The sequence below is a fragment of the Chlamydotis macqueenii genome, chromosome 8 (genome assembly GCF_036417535.1).
Source record: "Chlamydotis macqueenii isolate bChlMac1 chromosome 8, bChlMac1.mat, whole genome shotgun sequence".
In the NCBI taxonomy this organism is placed as follows: domain Eukaryota; kingdom Metazoa; phylum Chordata; class Aves; order Otidiformes; family Otididae; genus Chlamydotis; species Chlamydotis macqueenii.
Genome location: NC_141563.1, coordinates 11,525,158 through 11,547,778, shown reverse-complemented (window position 1 = coordinate 11,547,778; position 22,621 = coordinate 11,525,158). Strand labels below are relative to the sequence as shown.

The 22,621-nt window shown below is 44.2% G+C and overlaps 1 protein-coding gene across 2 annotated transcripts in view; it reads right to left on the bottom strand.

Moving 5' to 3' along the window:
• Nucleotides 1–22,621, bottom strand: part of TNN (tenascin N) — a 35,095-nt gene that overhangs the window by 4,051 nt on the left and 8,423 nt on the right. The window contains exons 2-13 of one of the 2 annotated variants that reach the window (XM_086752965.1): nucleotides 19,024–19,482; nucleotides 17,680–18,057; nucleotides 14,948–15,211; nucleotides 13,860–14,045; nucleotides 13,146–13,235; nucleotides 10,844–11,107; nucleotides 8,111–8,374; nucleotides 6,878–7,141; nucleotides 5,175–5,438; nucleotides 2,555–2,685; nucleotides 1,909–2,041; nucleotides 911–1,062 (exon numbers count right to left, since the gene is read on the bottom strand). In XM_086752965.1, the coding sequence (XP_086609091.1) occupies nucleotides 911–1,062; nucleotides 1,909–2,041; nucleotides 2,555–2,685; nucleotides 5,175–5,438; nucleotides 6,878–7,141; nucleotides 8,111–8,374; nucleotides 10,844–11,107; nucleotides 13,146–13,235; nucleotides 13,860–14,045; nucleotides 14,948–15,211; nucleotides 17,680–18,057; nucleotides 19,024–19,435 (2,802 nt within the window). In that variant the 5' untranslated portion in view covers nucleotides 19,436–19,482. The remainder of the gene's footprint in view (nucleotides 1–910; nucleotides 1,063–1,908; nucleotides 2,042–2,554; nucleotides 2,686–5,174; nucleotides 5,439–6,877; nucleotides 7,142–8,110; nucleotides 8,375–10,843; nucleotides 11,108–13,145; nucleotides 13,236–13,859; nucleotides 14,046–14,947; nucleotides 15,212–17,679; nucleotides 18,058–19,023; nucleotides 19,483–22,621) is intronic. The other variant, XM_086752966.1, reaches the window with a different exon arrangement.

The window sequence follows — 22,621 nt, the reverse complement described above, 5'->3', positions numbered from 1 at the left end:
TAGTTGTGCAAATTTTACAGTTTACTCTCCACAAATGCCTATGGACAGCACAAATCTGAGCATGATCTCAACACAGACAAAACGGGCTTAGAGACAAGACAAGATCCACAAGACATTTGGGTTTCTAAACTTCACCAAAACCAGAGGGACTTGGGCAGTAACACACAACGATTTATTTCACTGGAGAAAAATCACTTATCACTGAAAATGAAAGGCAGAAAGGGAATAAAGATATTTTTATTTGATTGTTTAGGGAGACAACTCTCAAAGAATCTCAGATTCACTCCTTCATGTTCATACACGCTCCCCACCTCAAAGCATCTGTGCGTCTGCCTCCAGGTTCCCTCGAGCCACTCAATAACTGCTGTGTGGTCAGGGTCCAGGTGCATGCTCAGAGTACTAGCATTTAAAATACTAACAGCCATCAGCGGAACTGTGTTAACTGTCCATACATGTAACCTTATACTGTGGTCACGATGAGATAATACAGCTTAGTTAACTCATTATGAAAGGCAGTTAAGCTAAGCTGTACTACCTCATCTTATGACAGGGCTGAATGCATCCTCACATACAGCTCCAATGACCCAAGTGGCAAAAAGTAACAAATTAAGCTGTAATAACTCAGTAATTGCCCTCAGTCAGCAATAATATAAGCCTGTGTGGCATTCATGACCAAAAGTCTTTGAGCCATTCAGCCTCCCGCAGCATTCCTACTGACAGTCTGAGGGGTACATCAGCATCCACCACCCTTCCTGAAACATGTCACTCCATCAAGGCAGGAGCTCAAATACAGTAGTTCAGCAGAGCAAAAGGAGCCTCAGCTAACACCAGTACCAAGTCCACTTGATTACACTCGTTAAAAAAAAAAAAAAAAAAAAAACAAACCAAAGAGGAACAGAGAATCACTCACTATCCACCCGCCTCCATCAGTGGTCATGTCACAGTACACCTGCATCGGCCTGCTGCTATCCCCATTCAGGTAAATGGTGTACACGCCGCTGGAGGCATTTCCGTTCTGCTGCGTCTGGCTGCAGTCCGCGGGATATGGGTAGAGAAAGCTAACTGTGAGAACACAGGGGGCAAAACTTCACATCAGCAAAGCAGGCCATAGAGCTGGAGGAGGCATTTCAGACACTTAGCAGTTTCTTAAGGACCACAGTACTGGAAGAGAAGTAAAGAAACCAGTAACCCCCACTGTGCATTCAGGCAGTGAGCTGCATCAGCAGGTCGCTGCTAGCAGCCTTCCCCGCTGCCTGGAGCTAGCAGGTGGATGGGGTCCCCACAGGCTGCAGGAGATGCAGTCCTGGGTTGCAGTGAGAGCAGGAAGAGCAGCTCTTGTTTGTGAAGACAGGAGTGCCAGTAAACAGGGACTTTAATTTCTCTGCATTTCACAATTTTTCCACAATTGGCAATCCCTGTGGGCACTAGCCCAGTACAGCAAGCTGGTGTGAGCTTTTGTTTGATTTTCTGCCATTCTGGTGTATATTTCCTGACCTCCAAAAACAACCTAGGCAGCTACCCAGTGCCACAACAGTACTTAAACAGCTGTGCCCTACCATTACTAGGATGGTGCAGAAAGATCTTTAGTGTATCATCATCTCTCCTGCCCACTGGCAGTTCACCAGGAGGCTTTGTCCCACACCTGGCTAGCGAGGTTTGCCAGCAGCACTGACCAGTGTGGGCAATCTTCACTCACACTACTTCATTGTGTTTCCAAGCCTCCAGATGGTGTGGCTTAGAATGGACTCCCAGCCAGGAGACACATCATTGATTCACTAGATGGTTTGCTTCTGATCACATAGTTTCCCAGTGCATCTGTAGAACATGAACTCTATCTCTGACCTCTACCATAAAGCACAACAGCTGCAGAGCTCAGGGAAAAATGCAACACCCAAGGCCAAATCCTACCTGTTGAGAAGGTACTCTCTGTCTTTCTGCTCTGGTGATCTCCCTTATAGGCCATCACAAAGATGGTATACCTCACTCCTTGTTCCAGTCCTTGCAGCACAAAATGTTGTTCCCTAGGACCCAGATGTACTTCCTGCCAAATAAAACAGATCAAAGGTTAATCCAACTCTCAATAGCATTTAGCTTTTCTGGACCACAGTCCTCCATACACATTTATGGGCTTTTTTTTGTAGAGTTCAGACAGGCACATTGACTGTATATCCTTGAGACATCAAGTCCATCTCCTCAGAAGGAAGATTTGGGGCAAGGTCTCAAGAAATACTGTTAGGATACTGAGGACACTCTAGCCCTGGTGAGTGCTGCCTTTCCAGGTAATATCAAGTTAGAAGAGAAGTGAAGAAGTAAACATGTTCTCTGCACCTGGAGATCTGTTGGGAAGAGGTGTTCCACTGTCACAAAGTCTCTCCACAGCTTCTACTCATGACAGTAGCACATCTCCTTCCTTAAGCTCTCCCACTCTGGGCCATGGATAGCATAGATTCCCCCTCAAAATTGTTTTTCTGTGGTCCGTATACCCACAAGAGCCAACTGGCAGAGTCCATAATCATAGGGATGTTTTCAGGGGAGTCTGCGGGGCTGACTGTACCTTGCTCATGCCATCTCTGTCCTGGTAGGTCAGAGTGTAGCCATCAATTTCTGCTGCAGGAGGAGTCCAGGTAACTTTGCCAGTAGAATGAGTCACATCTGATACACGGAGGTTCTTGGGAGGATCAATTTCTATTGGAAAAGAAAATTCAAGTCCTGTTGCCTAAATAAAAAAAACAGCAACTGCAGCACTAGCTAGCAAGAAGCAGTGGAAGCCTAGACCAAACATGGCAGGGTCTGCTACAGACCTGGTTTGGAATGTTTTGTGAGCCCCTCCTGTACAGGGCCCAGGAGCTCCAGACACATCTGCCTGAGAAGTCACCATCAGAGTCACCTCTGAGCAGCATTCACAGATAGGCGAGGTTTGGGCTCTACACCCCAATCCTGGAGCATGGCCCTAGTGTGGCCTGCTGAGAGCCCCCACCCCTTGTTTCCCTACTGCAGACAAAGAATGACTTCACAGGCTGTATTGTTGTGGTGCCTTAGCTTTCTTTAGTAAATGCAGGAATACAAAGAAGCCCACAGCTTTACAGTTTAGTCTGTGCTGTATATGGGACACCAGCTCCTTCACTGCCATCAAAGGCTGAGCCAGACTTTTCCTGTGCAGTCAAACTGCTCAAGTTCAGCATGAGGAGAAGAGAATTATTTTAAGCAATGCCAGTTCACAGCAGTTGTCAAAAAGTATCTGTCTTATGAGATACCCACAACAGGGTTGCACTGCTTCCCTCAGGATAAAAGCAATTTCTAAAGCTCAGTTGGGAGTAACAACAATGGAAGAAGCCCCTGCCTAATTTTCATTCTGTGCTTGCTATATTCTGGTGTTTTTGGAATATCTTAAGGAAAACAATTTAAGAAGTAGGTTTGTCTGGCTTTCCAAGTTTTAGAGATAAGGTTCTGGTGGGCAGTGCTGGCCTTCAGGGAAGAGTGCTCCAACCCTGAAGTACCCCTGAGCTTATAGCAAACCATAATCGAATAATTCATCTCAATTCCCTGCTTTTTCACAGACCTCCCCAGTGGGACTACAGGCATGTAATTTAACTTGTCTGTTGATTCAGTTCTTCTCCATATAAACCAGGCAACAAGACTTCCTAGACCTTGAAAAGTGCTATGAGGATAATCATAACAACGATTATAATGCATCAGTGAAATATTACCGTTGTGAAAAGGCCATGGAGGAAGACAAGACCAAGCTATGTCTGTCTGAGATAAATGAGAAGAGTGGAGCAGCGTGGCTTCTCCCAGGAAACACTGCACTCCTTGTTTATAGGGAAACCACTTAAAACAGATACAAAGGCAGAGAAGAAGAAATCAAAACACCAAATATAAGGAGAACAACAGGAACAGTAACACCAGTGTTCACAGAGGATGTTGTTTAAAACACTGGCTACTCATTATAACTGAAGGCCACCTTTCAATAGTCTCCGAGTTAAGCATTAGTTCGTTGTCTAATGAACTCATGCCTCATTTGAGAGACCACTAAACAATAGCTTTAAATAAAACGATGCAGTAATCTTAGAGTAGCTCATTACATGTATACCTCCCGCTGGACAGGAGAGGGAGCTAAAAGGTACCAAATCTATCACGAGAGGCAAGGGATGGGAAGGGGAGGCTTAGAGAGAGTCCTGCAGTTTCACAGCACTGTTCTTCAAGGCCAGTCAGCAGTTTCCGTGGGTGCAGGAGACCACCGCAGAACAGCCCCCTGCCACAGCTGGTTTTAATGCTAGGGAATAATCAGCCATCACCTTGAGTAAGAAAATTTTTTTTTTTTCTTCTCAGGAGTTGTATTATTTTAGCAGAGATGTAATTACTTTTGGAAATCTAACATACACACAAAAAAGTATATTTTTTATTTGTGCAGATATTTCAAAAATATCCTACTAATGCTAAATGCATTTTTCTCTCCCAGCAGTTTCACTTCATGTGAGATTTCCAGGGGTCTCCATTTTCATTCCAGTTCAGAAAAACCCAATATTTTAATTTGCTGAAACTCCCCTTGCATTTTTAGTTCCAGATAGGTTCAGTCTTTTGGCCTTAAGAGATCTCCATTTGTCCTCATCAGCTGTCCTCAGCCTCTGTAAGCACTGGGGAACTGCTTGGCGTCTTGCCCTAAATCCAGGCTTCCACTGGTTGTCTCACACCAGCTTGATTCATAAACTAAGAAAAAGTACATTAGCAAGGCCAATGAACGTGGAGTGACCCTGAAATGTTCCCAGTACACCATAATCCTTATGGCTGACTGAACTGAACAGATTTAAGCCTGCTTGGCTGTCTCCTAGGACCAGTCTAAGGTCACGAGTCAAAGGGCAGACCATTATTTTTAACTGTCCCTTATTCTTAAACAGTTTAACTTTGTGAAACCTCTGTTATTGTTAGGCTTGACAGCAGCACATGAAGCACTGCATAATTTTGATTCAAGACTAGTGAGATAAGCTGGGTATGATCCACTGTCATTACTCCTGTATTACATCAGCCTCTTCTATAATAGTGGTCTTTAATCTCCAGAATGGGTTTACTACTGTAGATCTTCATTACCTGCTACTACAAATGGAGATGATTAATGTAAAATAACAAGGGAGTAGGGTCCTTCTACTCCATTCCACTTCCCTCCTGCCCACAGTTACCTGTCAGCGTGTCAGTGCTCACTCTCTTGCTCTGCTTGCTTCCCAGCTCTGCCCAGAGATGGATAATGTACTTCATGCCCGGTTTCAGTCCTGTCAGAGTGGTAATGCTCCTGTCCTTCCCCACTTCTATTTCCTTGGTGTCCCCATCAGCAGAAGTGTAGCTCACCATATACCTGTCTATGGGAGCCTGGACACTATCCCAGGAGATGGTGGCTGAGTCCTCTGTCACTCGGTCAGTTACCAGATTCTTTGGGCTGTCCATTTCTAAGAAATAAAGTGCAGAGTAGAAAGTGTGGGTAACTAAAAGACACACATGATCCCCTTAAAACTTTTCCTTTCTAAAGCCCCATGATCCTACCCTCAGGAAGAGAATGATGACATGGACTAACTCGTCTGTAGCTTTACTGGGTCTCACCCACCACGCTTGCTATTGACAATGCAAAACTGGAGTAAGACAAGGTAGGGCACTGAGGCGTGGCCATCTTCAGAGGCCTTGGGAGTAAAATATCAAGCAGAGATATAGGGAAGAATGACTGTGCAGAAGAAAGTCCAACTGAAATTTGAGGCTATGTCAAATCTAAATTCTTATGAACCTTAAGAGAGATCCATTAGACCAGTTATTTGAGAGCATGCGTGGCCTTGGACTCCTGGCTGACACAGATATAGTAAAGGCAAAGAAAAAGATGTGAGAGATTGAGGCAGCACCACCATCTTGCTCTCCTTTATCAGTCTCTCCCACAAATATCTCTTTTTGAGCTGTGAGGTGTCAGCAAGGTGTAACACTTCTCTACACTGTGACTGTGGAAGGAAGTCCTCTGTAAAAGAAGTGGCCAAGGGAGAACATAATCATAGCTAATTCACCATGTGAAACTACATTCCTCCTTCCATCACTGCAAAATCACACTCCAAGACTTCCACAGGTCACCCACGAGAGTGTTTGTGCCTGCCCTCTTGCTCTGCTTCCTTTCCCTGCCCAGATACAGATGATGCACACCATGTTTGGCTTCAAACTAATCAGAATAGCTAGTCCCGTGTCCTGCCCCATCTCTCCCTCATTCCCAGGAAACACTAGCGGTGTCTTCTGCCAATCAGTCAGTCTTCAGCCTAGCTAAGCAGTCAACTTCTGTAAGCAAAAACCTTGATCATACAAAGAGAATTACTGATAGTTAAGAGACTTTATCCAGGCTCAAACCATTTGTTACCCTTTCCTGTTTTGAAAGAAGGTGATTAAAATAGGGGTGTTTCCTTCCAAGTCTTCATTCATTGATAAATACTGTTCTTATCAGTGACACTAGTTGAACTATCCTAAGTTTAGGCAGGATTCAACAGCAGTAGCATATAGTGTGGTGCAGAGCTCAGCCACACCTGCAAAGCTTAGCGTACTTGAAGATCAAAAAGAGCAGGCAGGGCAGATAAGTGAGGACCACAGTGCTTCAGCAAAGTGCTGTGAAGCTCACATTGGGCTGACAGATTCTTAACTAACAGAGCAGTCCTAAAAAGTTCCTAAAAGTTCTCTAGACTTGGCACCATCTCTATCTGAAGCCTGAAGGTGCCTGTAGCATGGGTGCCCCGACATCATAGGTGACCACAAGACAAACTGGTTTCTAGTATATGCTCTGCAACAGGCCAGAAGAAAACAGGACAGAAACGGAGATCACCTCCACAACAGTGTCATGTAGAAGCACAAAGATTCTCTGGAATACCTGTCACTGCCTCAGTGCTGACTCTCTTGCTCTGTTGGGTTCCTTTCTCTGCCCAGAGGAAGACGACATATTCAATGCCAGGTTTCAGGCCTGTCAGAGTCACAGTAGTCTCATTCTTTCCCACTTCCATCTCCTCTGTGTCACCATCAACAGAGGTGTAGTTCACCATGTACCTATCTATTAGAGCCTGCACCCTGTCCCAGGAGATGGTGGCTGTGTCCTCTGTGACTTGGTCAGTCACTAGGTGAGCTGGGCTGTCGATTTCTGCAGAGACAGTTAAAAGTGAAGAACATAGGCTGTCATAGTCAGGCTGTACTGTCACACTCTTTCCCCTCAAGGGCCTTGTCAGTTTCTTCCTTTTTCAAGTCCTATTTTTGATCACACATTGATTTGACCCACAAAGCTGGGAGGTGCCAATGTCTGAGGTGGTTTGACTGGGGTCTGTCTTCAATCCTTATAGAAGCCAGCACTAACCTGAACAGAAAAAAGCCCTTGCAAAGCAAGATACTGTTACTTTCTTGTTTTCTCATCGTCACAAGCCTCTGAAGCTCACATACATGTCATCTGTTCAGAAAGTGAGAAAACAACCAAAGCTCTTTTGTTAAGAGACCAGGATGACTTAGGTACACATTTACTCATCACCCTTCAGTGAGTCCCTGTAAACACTTGCAACTGCTTGCAATTGATTCAGACATTCAGATTTACACTGTTGTTAAAAAACAGTAACCCTCACACTGGGCAGATCACTAGACCTTCTTAACCAGGACTGGCTGCACAGGGTAAAAAGTCCTGGTAAGAACAACTAAGGAACAAGGACTAATCATGCTGTTGTAAGAAAAGGTGTCCTGCATGCTGTTAGCCTCTCTGCACTTCAGTTTCTTCATCTGCAAAAAGGAACTGAGCATTTCCCTATTCCATGATGAAGGATAAAGAAATTAACCGATTTAAATAAAACATGACTATACAAATACCCAAGAGTCACTGCTGCAAAGGCTTCGTTTTCCCTAATCCCTATGAGTAATCACAACACAGCCCATTTGTAGTACACACAGGTATTTAGAATCTCTCAGTGATGTTGACTAGGTTTCACAGCAAGATGCACTAACCTGAAGACTTGATCTGTTAAGCTTGAATCTCCCTTTGCTGTGAAACTGTCTTGGGATTAACTTATTCAACGTTAAGGCAAAGCTGGACTATAACTTATAGTCTTAACAAAATCTATTGCCCTTTTACCTGTCACAGTCTCAGTGCTGGCCCTCTTGCTCTGTTGTTCTCCCTTTTCTGCCCAGATGCGAATCACATACTCCATGCCTGGCGTCAGTCCTGCCAAGGTGGTAACATTCTTGTCTTTCTCCACCTCTGTCTCCTCTGTATCCCCATTAGCTGAGGTGTAGCTCACTCTGTATCTGTCTACTGAAGCCCGAACTTTGTTCCAGGAAATAGTGACTGCATCCTCTGTCACTTGGTCAGTCAACAGCTCAGTTGGGCTGTCAATTTCTGTAAGCAAAAGTCAAAATTATTACAAGTTTTATTATAGTGCTGTGGTAGTCACAATGGTCTAAAGACACAGATAACATAAGTTTTATAGGCAGATGCAGTATGTTTTATCAGACTATAAAAATATATTTGGAAAAACACATGAGCTTTGGGAAATGATTCTATGTCTAAAGACCTAAAAAGGGCTTTTATGTCCAAAAGACTGCTTTTTTTTTTTCCTCCAGCTCAAACTGGTAAATTTAACAAAAGTTTTATCTTTAGCTACAAACCATATTTTGATCATGCAGTGTAAATAACTGACACTGAAGTCACATGGATACCACCATTTGTGGCCCCAGACAATTTGGTACTGTTGGATACAGTGCAAGGCAGATAAAACAAGAGGTCTCACCACCTGCAAGTGCCACCATTCTTGACACACTGGTAAACACTCATATGTCAGTGCTAAGGTGGCCTGGCCCTGGCAAGGCCAGTCAGCCCTCTGCCCCAGCACCAGGTGAGCTAGGCTGCTGATTGCTGCAGGAACAGTTAGGAGTGAAGAACACAGGTTGTCCCAGTGAGGCTAAACTTAGTCCTTACCCTCAAGGGCCCTGCCAATTTCTTCCTCTTCTTATCAAGGATGGGCCTGAGCTAGAACACTCAATTCTGAATTATTTCAGTCGGGGTCTGGGTCTCCTCCTCAGAGCTGCAACAGCAGGGCTCTTTGTTGTGGAGTGACAAATGCACAGCCAACCCTGCACGGGCAGAGAGGAAAGCCCATGCAGAAAACAGTATTAGTGCCTCTTGCTTTCTGAAGATTACAACCTCTTGTCTGGGTTGCCCCAGACATTAACCCAAAACCCAAATCACATGCTTAGAATCTGATGGAAACATGACTTCATGATCCTTAAGTCACTATCACAACACAGCCTGCAGGAATGTGGCCCTTCAAGGACAGCCCAACAGCCCACGACCTTTACAGAGGGCATGGTTTTTTGTTGTGGTTTTTTTTCTTCACTGAACTACTAAACACATTGTAGCAGCCTGAGCCTTGCAGATGCCTCCCAAATTACTGGAACAGCATTTCTTATTCTAGCTTATTCTGCCGCACGCTTTGAACTCCAGGGCACAAATCAACAACCATCTGACAGCCACACTGTAATTTACCACACACCATCTTAGCTGCACTATGATTTACCACACATTAACTATGGTAAAAGTTGTGATTTTCCACCTGTGTGTACTAATTTCACTTCTTTTGTGAAATGGAAATACATTACTTCTCATTTTAATGAAAGATGCTGAGGCTCATTTGTGTCACCCTAGAGCAGTGCATACTGGGAACGTGTATTTAAATAATTACAGCTCAGATAGTTAGCAGTATAAGATGCTCACCTGTGGCAAGAAAAATCAAGTGAATTATTTTCTTGTGTGATATGAAAATCGAGTCTGTTCTTTAGTTATAATTGCACTGCAGCTGAGTATGTGCTGTGCCTGTATGCATATGCAGTGCATTTAACTCTTTAACTCCCTAGGTGGTCCAGGAGCTTCCCAGCCAGTCACCTGTATCAGTGAGAACATGGGCTGGCTTGAATAATGGACCAACTTGAAAGTAGGTGATTGACTGAGCTTCACAATTAAGCATTTGACTGATCCGTACTGATCCCGTTTGGGTGGGAACTTCAGATAGACCTACAAATTCCCTGAGGCAGCTCCTGTTGTGTTTAGTCCAATGTATATGCTTAAATGTGTTGGTTAACACATCTCAAACACTCCCCTAGGTAATTTCTGCTCTAGAAGTGCAGATTGCACATAGATAAGACATTTGTGAATAGCCAGTAGAAACTGCTCCTGTACACACAGCCACACTGGACCACGGCTGGCTGGATTGTAAGAACTGAGCACAACAGTGGTTCCAGGAGTTTCCCAATCCAGCTGCAGATACTGCTGCAAGCACTCTTCCAATGGAGACTCTCTGTCACCAAGGGACAGCAACCAAATGTCCTATTCAGGAGATCTGATCCCTCACGTGATTCTTAATTTACACCACGATCCAAATAAATTTGGTTTTCCTTTTTAAACAAACACTGTCACGACTATCTGTGCAAAATGTGTATGAGCCCCCTGTCCTGTTGGGAAAGGCCACGGCGGCCACCCAAACAAAAGCTTGGAGGTTGTTTATGGTGTTTTAAAGACAAGGCATGAATTACACATTCCAGTTTTAGTTTTGGCTGTGTTTCATTGTTCTCTGTATTGATAGTAACTGGTGCCTTGCCACAGGGCCCATCCACAACAGGACTCAAAATAAAGAGCCTTCAAGCTGAACCAGAGACCTGTTTAGCCACACTAGTAAGAATGACATTTATTTTTTTTTGCCTCACTAAAAGCCTGTGCAAAGCAGGAGAAGCTTTACTAAAAACAAGTAAAATTTATGAAGGAGTTTGAAATTCAAACTCAGCTCCCTCAGCTGCTGCTGCTGCTACAACTTACCTGTCACAGCTCTGGTGCTTGCCTTCTTGCTCCGCTGTGGTCCCTTCTCTGCCCAGATGTGGATGACATATTCCATGCCTGGCTTCAGATCCAGTAAGGTGATAATGTCATTTTCACTCCCCACCTCTATTTCCTTGGTGTCCCCATCAGCTGAAGTGTATTTCACCATGTACCTGTCTATCGGAGCCTCAACTTTATTCCATGAGACAGTGGCTGTGTCCTCTGTCACCCGATCAGTTTCCACATTGGTTGGGCTATCAACTCCTGTGAGAACATTTCAAAGTGCAGGATTAATTCCAGCTGAATTAAACCACTACAATGCCTGTCACGACACATGCGCATTTCCTTCATTTTTGCCTCGCTGCTTTGGCCAGCTAAAACAGAGTCACCTAGGTTCCTCCTACAACCCCTCAAGAAAGGCAGACATCCACAAGAAACCGTCACGGTCAGAGTGAGGAGGAAGTGGGACTCTTCTTCCCTTTAGATGAAACTTTCCACTATTTTCTGCAGAAAGAGCTTGCAGGCTACCTGCCTCACCTTCCATGGGTATTAACTTGAGCGTTACCTTCCCCTTGCCCTCCTCACAGCACCAAGTACAGGCCTTATCCTTTCCCTGCCTCCGGCGTCAGCTGTTTGTTGCTTCTCCCTTTCTGCCTACCTTGCAGACCTGTCTCTCAGACTCCCCCAAGGCTCCTGCTATTTTCAGTGATGAATCAGAGTTTAGTGGTAGCTCCTGCAATAGCTGGTATTTGTCTCAGTCACAGCTTCTAAGTTCCAGGGGTTACATAAGAATATGAGCAGGATTACTCATTGTGGATTTTTTTTTTCCTTTTTAAGAAGTTTTTCAGCCCCCATGTCTGTGAAGAACAGCTTGAAAATACTAACCAAAGGTGTTCCAAATAATCAGAATGTACAGAGGGAAGAGCAGCCTTAAAATGGCAGTGTGGAGGCTGTAGGTTTAGTTGTTTTAAATCTATTTTCTTTTAGTGGAATAATTTACAAGACAACCTCAGGAATGTCAGGCCTGATTTGGGATTTTTCAGTCTTTGGATGCAGCACACTTATTTTGTAAGAGGGCTGAATTTCAGAGTTTCCAGAATCTTACAGGTAGAATGAGAGTTCAAAATTCTTAAAGGTCTCTTTTGCAATATAATAGCTAAAAATATTCTGAATTTTGTTTGGTTGGTTGGGTTTTTTTTTTGTTGTTTTTTTTTTTTTTTTTAAGAACTTGAAGCATCAATGAACTGACAGGGTTTCCAGATCTGCTTTAACATTCAGGTCTGGAATGGCTAGGTTGCCAGTTACAGGAAAAATAATAGTCAAGTAACAGTAGAACCTGCCAGGCGTTCTGAGCTGCACTGAGCACACAGTCAGAGCAGAAGTAAGCTGAAAGGTGCTTCTGTGCTCTCCCTGTGTTGGAGATGACTAAGTCAGACTCAGTGCCTGTTACAAGATGAAACAGCCCAAAGCCTCAACTTCTAAGGGCCAGCAAGTAGCTGAAGCCTCTTCAGTCACTTCACATGTAAGAGGCAAAGACTTGAGGTACCACAGAAATGCCAGGGCTGCACCACAGAGCGGCCGGCTGGACAAGCGCTTCACCTCCACAGGGGCAGGTGTATCAGACCACACAGCAGGCCATGACTGTAGCTCCCAGCAGAAACGCAGGCCTGGCAACAGTGTGCTAATCTGCTCCTCAGTCCAACTGTTCTGTGCAGTCTGATGAACAGAAAAATAATGCTGGAGCCAGGCAATACAGCGAGGAAGAAGAACTCATCCTCTCCTTACTGCTCCTGGGTTCAGAGACCAGACAAATCAGCAGCAGCTAACAGCTGCGACGCAGTCAGCGGCTGCTGCCCAGAGGATCCACAACGAAGGGCTATATCTAGACAGCAAATCACGTGTGCTAGGTTTCAGTCAGGTCATCCTGTCAATGATCTAGGTAGGGAAGTCATGAACCAGTAAACTTTTGAGTTACTGCTGGACCTAGCTCTGTGCTCATTTAAGGGTTGTTCTTAAATACAGAGGCCAGCTTGCTACACTTATCCTGTGTCTGGCTTGAGCTGTAAGTCAAGTTGAGGGTGAAGTTTCTGTAGCTTTAAAACCAAGGTAAAAGACTGAGGTAGGGCTAGGTTTAGTGTTTAATACACAGTCTAGACAAGCTTAAAAAAAGAGATAAGGATACCTGGCTGCAGGTTATGCATGAAGCAGCTGCTAACTGTGTACCTTTTGTGCTGCGATCTTAACAGATCTGTCCCAGAACCCTGCAGTAACATCACTATCATAAAAGAAGCTTTCCACATACCAGTCCTACCACTCACTGAGGATGGTTTCCCCTCTGTATTGTCTTTCATGGGTATGACAGTGACCTCGTACTCTGTGCCAGGTTTCAGGCCTACAAAGAGCAAAAGGGAGTATTATCAACAATTAGAAAAGACAGTAATTTTTCTTAAAAGAAAAACTATTTTGTTTAGTCTATCCAGTTCTAGGTTTGTAGCAGAGAGGGACTTAAAGTTTAGTAAGTTCCTTTTGCCGTGAGAATGCCTTGATTGCACTTTTGGTCCAGGCTTGCTCTTAGGGAATACATTGAGCAACCTGATCTGGTTGGGGATGTCCCTGCTCCTTGCAGGGGGGTTGGACTAGATGACCTTTGAAGGTCCCTTCCAACTCTAACTATTCTATGATTCTAAGTATAGTAAGTGGGGATTTCCGTAACACCAGTGTTACCAGCTCTGAAACAGAAGAATATACTTTATTCCCAATAAGGACAAAACTAAAGCTGAATGAATATGCCTTGAAACTTGCTATCCACAGGGCATAGAAGCTTTCTCCCTGTAGAGACATCCATCATTACGGGATGGGGGAACCCCAGTAGATCTCACCCTGGCCTATGGCAGACATGAGGTGAAGGAAAACTGGCCATTCACACGAGAGAAGAATCGTCTCAGGACTATGGTCTGACCATCAATCACTCCTGCCACTTCCCCCTGCCCAGTCTGGAATACCCACAAGTACTCACCAGTCATGAGGTATCTGCTCTTAGGGTCATTGCTTTTAGGCACCAGGACCTCCTTCTCATTCATCTCCACTAGGGATCTGAACTTCAGCTTGTAATAATCCACATCTGTTGGTGGGTTCTCCCATTCCACTTCCAGAGAGTGCTCCATCTCCTCTATCACCCAGATGGCACTGAGCGCAGACAGGACTGGGAAGGACAGCACAGGACTATGAGGAAGCAGGATCAGCACCAAAAGGCGACTATAAGATAGGAAGTTGCTAAACAGCCCCCTTGCTTCCCCAGTCGCCTGCTCTAAGACCTGAGATCTTATCCTAAGCCAAATGGAAGAGTTAAGAAAGTACAGCACAATCATTATTTCAGCAGGCTTAGTTTTATCCATGATAACACTCCAACTCAGTTTTCTGGCTCTCAGCTCCCACTTGTTGTGCTAGAAGTAAGAAAAATGTCAAAATAACCAAACTTTTTTCTATTTTTGCCAAGTGCAGGCAGACAGCATACTAACAGCTGCTAATAAAATGCCATTTCAGTTCTAGAGAGACACACAGAGAGAGAGAATGTATCAAATATGCAATCTTTCCATACTCAGCATCCTAACCTCGGCAGCATCAGGCTCATTCAGTCTTGGTAAAGGAACTAAGAGGAAAACTCGATGCTGCAGGCATGTTTGGCAAATTAGTAGCTAGGAATGACATCCTGCTTAACGTCCCTTCTGCATCCAGTCGAACAGTGCATTTTTCTTAATAACATGTTGGCCTTATCTTGCATGCTTCCATTCCTGCTTCTTGCAGTAGCCAATGTTATGGATTCCCTGGAATTCAGGGGTGTCAACCCAAGTAGGATTTGGACAAAATAAAGGGAGAAATAGAAAATTTGCAATACATTCAGCCCAAATGATACATATCTGGAAACAGATTCTCTGGAAGAGAATGATGGCAAAAATTGCAGCTGAGACTGGAAGGAGAAAGTGCTCTTCAGCACTCAGATAGGATGTTACAAATCTGCAAAGCCAAACAATTAGCTCCACTTGTTTGAATTTAACTTTAAAAATCTACAGCTTCTGACTGAAGTAAAAGACTGCCTGCTCCTACCTGTACTTGCTTCTAGATACTTGGGCTCACTGGCAATCCCCTTCTTCACATCATGAAGTGTGACATTGTACGCAGTGCCAGGGCGGAGACCCACAATCTCATAGCTGAGCTGCTCTTTGGGCACACGGAATTGTTTCACCAATGTCTCATACCCTACTGGATAATAGCTAATGACATAATTATCCACGTCAATCATTTGATCCCAGCTGACAGACAGAGAGTTCTCTGTGGAGTTCAGCAGCCATAGCTTCTGAGGAGCAAGCACTAGAAGAGAAACAAAGAAAAACATTGCAATGAGGATGATGTCTGAGCATTTAGTCCAGGGCTGACGTGGCCAAGCAAGAAATTTTTTCAAACCTATTCTGAATACAGAGAGAATGCAGAACTGGAACTCCTAGTCTGTGGTCATCTTGGATTTGTCCATTTCTTTCTACCCAACAGCATATCATTAAATACAAATTAATATTGCAGTTAGTAACAAACATAATACTTTCCTAGACTCTTTCTTCCAGCTTCTAAACCCACATCGGCATGAGGAAAACACTCTTGTAAAGCTGTCCCTTCCAGTGCCTCTAGGAAGGGAAAGAAAAGCCAAAACCTTCTTTGCATATCACTGTCAGAGTTATTTCAAAATGTCAGCTGGTCCCCAGAACTGAGGAACACAGCTTCTCCACAGCAGAGGGAGAAAATTGAGCTTTTATACTGATGGAAACTTGCACTTGGTGCCTGGAAGAGACCTGGGCAAATCTGTGGCACATAATATATTTCAGGCACCAACAGTGCCTTAACCTTTTTGCCACAAGATCAAGAGCTCAACAGTCTCTCAAAGCAGCCCTTGAAAGCAGTCATGTAGAACATCTGTCAGACAGTTTACCGGATTATAATCATAAGTAAGCATATCATAAACTGATCAAACAGTCTACCAGCTGTATTTCATTAGCAAGGCACGAACCGATAGCAAAACTGCAAGTGCCTGTAAAAAGGCATGCGTCGGCAATATTAGGTGAGATAATATAACAAGATTCTCCTCACCTGAAAGGCAGCATTCATCGCGTAATTCACAGCTCTCACCAAATTCGACCCTCAGTATGTGCACACCCTTGCTTTTGATGAAAACTTTGTACAAAATGTGAGAACATGCATCCTGCCTCTCCTTGTGATACAGAAGCTGGATTTGAATAATCCAGCTTTGTAGTAAAATAATAGAGAACCTAAAAACATATGATGTGCTTTATCCCTTGTCTAAGCATAGTTCAGAAGAGGACTGTATCTACCACTCTGAAGAGGAGAGATGTGGCATAAGGAACCTGTATCAACTCCTCAAGACAATGCCTAGGACAGTTTGTGTTTCCAAGCAGGATGTTTTATAGAATCACAGAACAGTTTGTGTTAGAAGGGACCTTTAAATCTCATCCAGTCCAACCCCCCTGCCAGAAGCAGGCACATCTCCAACCAGATCAGGTTGCTCAGAGCCCCGTCCAACCTGGCCTTGCATGTTTCCAGGGATGGGGCATCCACCACCTCTCTGGGGAACCTGGGCCAGTGTTCCACCACCCTCAGTGTAAAAAATTTTTTTCCTTATGTCCAGTCTGAATCTACCTCCCTCTAGTTTAAAACCATTACGCCTTGTCCTATCACAACAGACCCTGCTTTCTTATAAGCCCCCTTTAGGTACTGGAAGACCACAATAACGTCTCCCCAGAGCCTGCTCTTCTCCAGGTGAACAGCCCAAACTCTCTCAGCCTGTCCCCATAGGAGAGGTGCTCCAGCCCTCCAATCATCTTCGTGGCCCTCCTCTGGACCCTCTCCAACAAGTCCACGTCCTTCTTATGCTGGGGGCTCCAGAGCTGGGTGCAATACTGCAGGTGGGGTCTCATAAGAGTGCTGGCCATGCTTCTTTTGATGAACCCGGATGCAGTGGGGTTTCTGGGCTGCAAGTACACCTTGCCAACTCACATTGAGCTTCTCATCCACCAGCACTCCAAAGCCCTTCTCCTACAGGACTGCTTCTCAATTCATTCTCCACCTAGTCTGTATTTGTGTTTGGGATTGCCTTGACCCACATGCAGGACCTCACACTTGGCCTGGTTGAACTTCATGAGGTTGGCACGGGCCCATCTCTCCAGCCTGTCAAGGTCCCTCTGGATGGCATTCCTGCCCTCCAGCATGTTGACCACACCACACAGCTTGGTGTCATCAGCAAACTTGCTGAGGGTGCACTCTATCCCACTGTCCATGTCGCCGACAGAGATGTTAAACAGGGCTAGTCCCAGTACTGACCCTTGCGGAATGTCACTCATCACCAGTCTCCATTTGGACATTGAGCCGTTGACCACCACTCTCCAAGTGCGGCCATCCAGACAATTCCTTACCCACCGAATGGTCTGTCCATCAAATCCATGTCTCTCCAGTTTAGAGACAAGAATGTTGTGCAAGGCAGTTTGCACAAGTCCAGGTAGATGATATCAGTTGGTTGTCCCTTGTGTGCTGATGCTGTAACCCTGTCATAGAAGGCCACCAAATTGATCAGGCACGATTTGCCCTTAGTGAAGTCATGTCAGTTGTCACCAATCATCTCCTTATTTTCCATAAGCAATCCCTAGCCCAGCAGGAACTCGGAGAGGAACACAATGACCCCAGGCTTGGGGTCAGGATTAACCAAATGTTTATGGAAGGTAGAGGAGGATACACAGAATGAAAGAAGGGAGAAATAATACACAGGCATGTCTTACCCTGGGAGCAGTCAAGGCCAAAGAAGCCATCGTGGCAGTAGCACTCTCCTGTGTCACAGAACCCATTGCCGCTGCAGTCCCCAGGACATCGTTTCTCACTGCAGTCCTCTCCAATGAACTCCTCGTAGCACTGGCAGAGCCCTCTGGCTGTGTCACACATGCCATTGCCGCTGCAGTTCTCAGGACAGAGCTGCTGGCTGCAGTCCTCACCAAAGTAAGGCTCATCACAGATACACTTCCCACCGTCGCAGCGCCCATGGCCGCTGCAGTGGCTGGGGCAGGTGGGATGGGAGCAGTCACTGCCCTCCCAGCCCTCGGCACACTTACAGCTGCAAGTCTCATAGAGGAAAGTCCCATGGCCGCTACAATGCGAGACACCTGGCCAGAGCAGCATCAGGATGCACAACAGCAAGCCCAACACACAGATGAGAGAAAAGAAAAAGAAAAAATTAGGAGCATAGCAATGGACACGTAGTACAAAGGCACGTTCAAGATCATTAAAGGGTAAGCATAACTATAACTGGAAAATACGGGCTGAAAGAGACCTAAAAACATCACCTTGTCCATCTGCCTCTGGCTCCAGGAGGAACTAGCCCTAACCTTGCCTTTCCCAACACATTTGTTTGTAGTCAGCAGGAATGCAGATTCCACAGCCACCCCAGAGAGTAAATTAGAAAGCTGTTCACAGCCTCTCACCTGAATCTTCCTGGCTGTAATGTCAGCTCACTATTTCTCACCATAGTTATTATAAAGATAGAGAGCACACTATTCCTATCTGCTATACACTTGTACTTTTCATGTAAGCAAAGATGTAGGACTTCTCCCTGTCTCCATTCCCCAAACAACATCAGTCTGTTAAATCTTTCCTTAAAGGCCATGCCATATAAACCTTTGACCACAAGCAGAGCCAGTGGCCACCACAGAACATAATAATCAAACTCTGCTCTTCTTTGAGTCAGTTATCAAGGAGGAAATAAAAAGACAAAAATGAGAAAGGAAAAGACAGCAACAAGAAGTGCCTCCCTCATCTCCCACCCTCTCCTCCTCCAGAAATTCCTCCATTGAATCCTTCCACTTATGTGAAACTCAGGAACTGTTTCCTTCCACTTCTGGGAGGTGCCTGGGGAGATTTCCCCTATCCTGGTTCCAGAAATGGTATGTATTACCACATTTTGGAACCTCCAGATTTCCTTTCACATCACAGAAACCAGAGCACCATCTCATCCACAGGACTCGAGCATTTCACTCACAGAGAACCCCCATAACCTTGGCAAATGGATTCCAGTCCCCAAACCTCTGCAGCAAATAGGGATGTAAGAACAGGTAACTGCAATTGCTAATTACCTTGACTTCTTCCACAGCATTTCTGAGGGCTGCAAACTTCTCTCAGCTTTACCACTTCTTTCTCAAGCTTCTCCATCCTTTCAATCAGACCCTTAATTTGGGTCAAAGCTTCACAGTCCCCTTTAGGTGTGTGCACATGGATGTTGTGCCTAAAGATGATATTCTGCTCTTCGTTTTCCTCGGCCTCTCCAGGATCAAGCTGCACCTCACTGTTGTCTTCACGGTGTAATGGATCTGCTTCCACCTTAATCTGGGAGGATGCGGGAAGGTCAATCTTGTAGGAGTGGCTGAAGGATATTCTTTGACCATCGCTGGTGCAGTTGCGAGGTGCAGGTTGTTGAATGGCAGATGTTTGAAGAGCACAGCACAGCAATACTCCCATTGGGAAGGCAAGCCAGCTCTGGAAATTCATCTGGTAGGCTTTCAGAGGCAGCACTGACCCCTTGAACAGCACAGCTGCTTTCAAGAAGAGGAAAAAAATGTAAGAAGTGCAATCATAAAGCTGATTTTCATTATATTCTAAAAGACAAATTCTGTTTTGCCCTGATTCAGTATTAAGTTGCTCACTCCCTGGAAAAGAGTCACACTGGATGAGTTAGATACAAACTAGACCCCTCGACTACAGGCTTTAAGTTCGCAACTCTCAAATAAGACTTAGTATTATGTTCCATCACAATTATTAGTTATGCCATAGCACTTCTCATTCCCCTGCAGTTACATTCCCTGAGACATGGTATCAGTCTCCCAGATGTGATCTGGATTATCGATCATCTTTTTGCCCAGCAGCTTACATGGTTTTTAACTAGAAGCTTGGTAACTGATGCTGTGTGCATGAAAAATTCAGAGTTGACATTCATCATTCAGTACAATTAGTTTGGGAGATAGTTTTGCTCACTTTACACACATCATGCCATGAGATATCTTTCCCAGGACAGCTGCACTTCAGGCATGAGTGGAAGTGTTTTCAGGAAGGTGTTGAAGAGGATGCCAAGTAGCAGTTGCTACAGGGACTATGAGTATAGAACGCTTTCTCAAGGAGGGAGATCAGCTAAGAGAAGTGGACCACAGAACCTGACCAAGCATCAGCCCCAGCCTTAGAGCCCCCATGTCTGCCCACAGGAGAGAGAGGAGGGGTTTCTGTGAAGCTGAGGACATCTGCTCTGTAGAGGCAGGACTGAGATCCTCACCTGGCTTCAGGTGTCATTGATTACATCTCACAAAACCCTCACTCTGGGTACAGCTGTCCCCACAGAAAGCTGAACTAGCTGTCTTCAGCTTCAAGGTCTTGTGTTGATGATTTCTGATTTATTCCACCGCTTCAAAAGAGCCCTTTAATTTAAATTATCAGGGTTTAGCCAAGGGACTCAAATGATACATAAAATTAAACCTATCCTCCTCTTCTAATACAGCACATAGCCTGCACTGTTATCTGGACTGGGGAGAATTAAAGCATTTCCTCCATTTGAAACTAATGTGTTGGCATTTTATGTGCCTGAACACCAAGAGATTGAGGGATTTCAAGTTTATTTTGCTTTGACTCAATTATCTGATCTATCATCTCAGCATTGGCAAGGTTCATTTAGAAGCTACTAGAGCAAATCTCTTAACACATGGAGTGAGAGGATGTGTTGTAAAACCATTTGTTTTCCTGTACTTTCATTTCAAAAATATTCCTTCCTTCCTACTCTGCATACATAAGTAGGAAGAGCTTGTTTTCAGGTTGATTAAGTCTCAGTCCTAAGCCTTTAAAAGAAAGAAATAAAATACTATTGTTTAAATGCACTGATATTTAGAGATCAAAACTGAAGTCCAAACATTTAGCTTAGTCTTCAGGTAAAGTCTTTAACACAAAAAAAAACCTAAACAAAACAAAACAAAGAAAAACAACACAACCTGTTTGCTGTAAAAGTTTTCTGCTGTCAACCAAGCAAGAATTTTGGACTTAAGAAATGAACACCTCAGACAAGAATATCAGGAAGGAAGAAACTGAACAAACATGGCTGAAAGCATAAAATGTAAAATTAGAAATCTAAATTTATCGGTTGGCTTATTCAACATTACGAACGGAATTTTGGCATTAACTGTAGATGTCAATCTGTACAGAAGGTGATCTATACTCGGTTAAATGCTTAAAATTTCATCTCACAGGATGCGAACACAAAATGCCACCATATGTGACTTACTAAGCCGTCATGTTATTCATTGCACAAGCAGAAGAAAAAACATTATTTAAGCGCTAAATTAGGTTATGTGATAACTAGGAAGCATTTGGCCAATACATATCCCACTGTAACAGCACATCTGAACCCAGATAATAGTGCTGCCCCATTAATACTCTTCAAAGTAAGAGGCCTCCACTCCTAAATAATCATACTAAATTTCCAGCTTCTCTGCTACTTCCATTATAATGGCATTTCTGAAAGTCATACAATGCTGAGTTATTATGAAAATAAACTGTTTGTGTGAAACATCCTTATATCTCCTAAATGTCTGCCAAAACTTTGGAAACATCCCTGCCGCTAGATTCATGCCCTACCACTGGCAGCACAGCTACAGGAAGATGTCCTTCATGCTCAGAAACATGAGGTTTTGGTGCCTAAAAAAACAAAAAAAAAAAACCAAAAAAAAAAAACCACAACCAAAACCACACCACTAAAAAACCACCACCACTGGAAATACATATTATACCTATAGTGCACTCCAATGCATCTCTCTTTAAGCAAAATCATCACTGACATCAACCAAAATAGGATATGGATTTCAAGATTCAGTCTACAATCATTTCTCTTACATGAATAAAATAAAATAAGGGAATTATCTCTATTGCTTATTGCAAAGTAGCAATTTATTTGGTTGGGTTTTTTTCCCCTCCATTCAGCACTTATCTACATTTGACTTACAGTCAGAGAAATGGAGGAGGGGAAAGTATGTTGCTCTGCAGAGGCAGGGCTTCTTCCCTATCTCTGACTCCTGAGGTTTTGCAGATACTGGTCTCCAACCAAAAATGCAGTGTTTCCACCCCAATCCAGCTGCTCTTCTGTTTCCCAAGACTCCTCTCCCTCATAGAATCATAGAACCATTAAGGTTAGAAAAGACCTCTAAGATCACCAAGTCCAACCATCAACCCAACACCACCATGCCTACTAAACCATGTTCCAAAGAGCCACGTCTACACACTTTTTTTTTTTTAACACCTCCAGGGATGGTGACTCCACCACTTCCCTGGGCAACCTGTTCTAGTGCTTGACCACTCTTTCTGTAAAGAAATTTTTCCTAATATCCAATCTAAACCTCCCCTGACACAACTTGCAGCCAGTTCCTCTCATCCTATCACTAGTTACTTGGGAGAAGAGACCAACACGCACCTCACTACAACCTCCTTTCAGATAGCTGTAGAGAGCGATGAGGTCTCCCCTCAGCCCCCTCCTCTCCAGACTAAACAAAAGGGCCACAGAAACAAACTATACCTTTCTTTTTCTGCTGTGCATTCTTCTGAAACAAATCAAGTCACAAGAGATTGCTTCAAAGCTCTGAACAAATGTAATGTCTAAATTCTACAGATTCTCATTGTAGTCCACTGCAGGAAACTCCAAAAGCT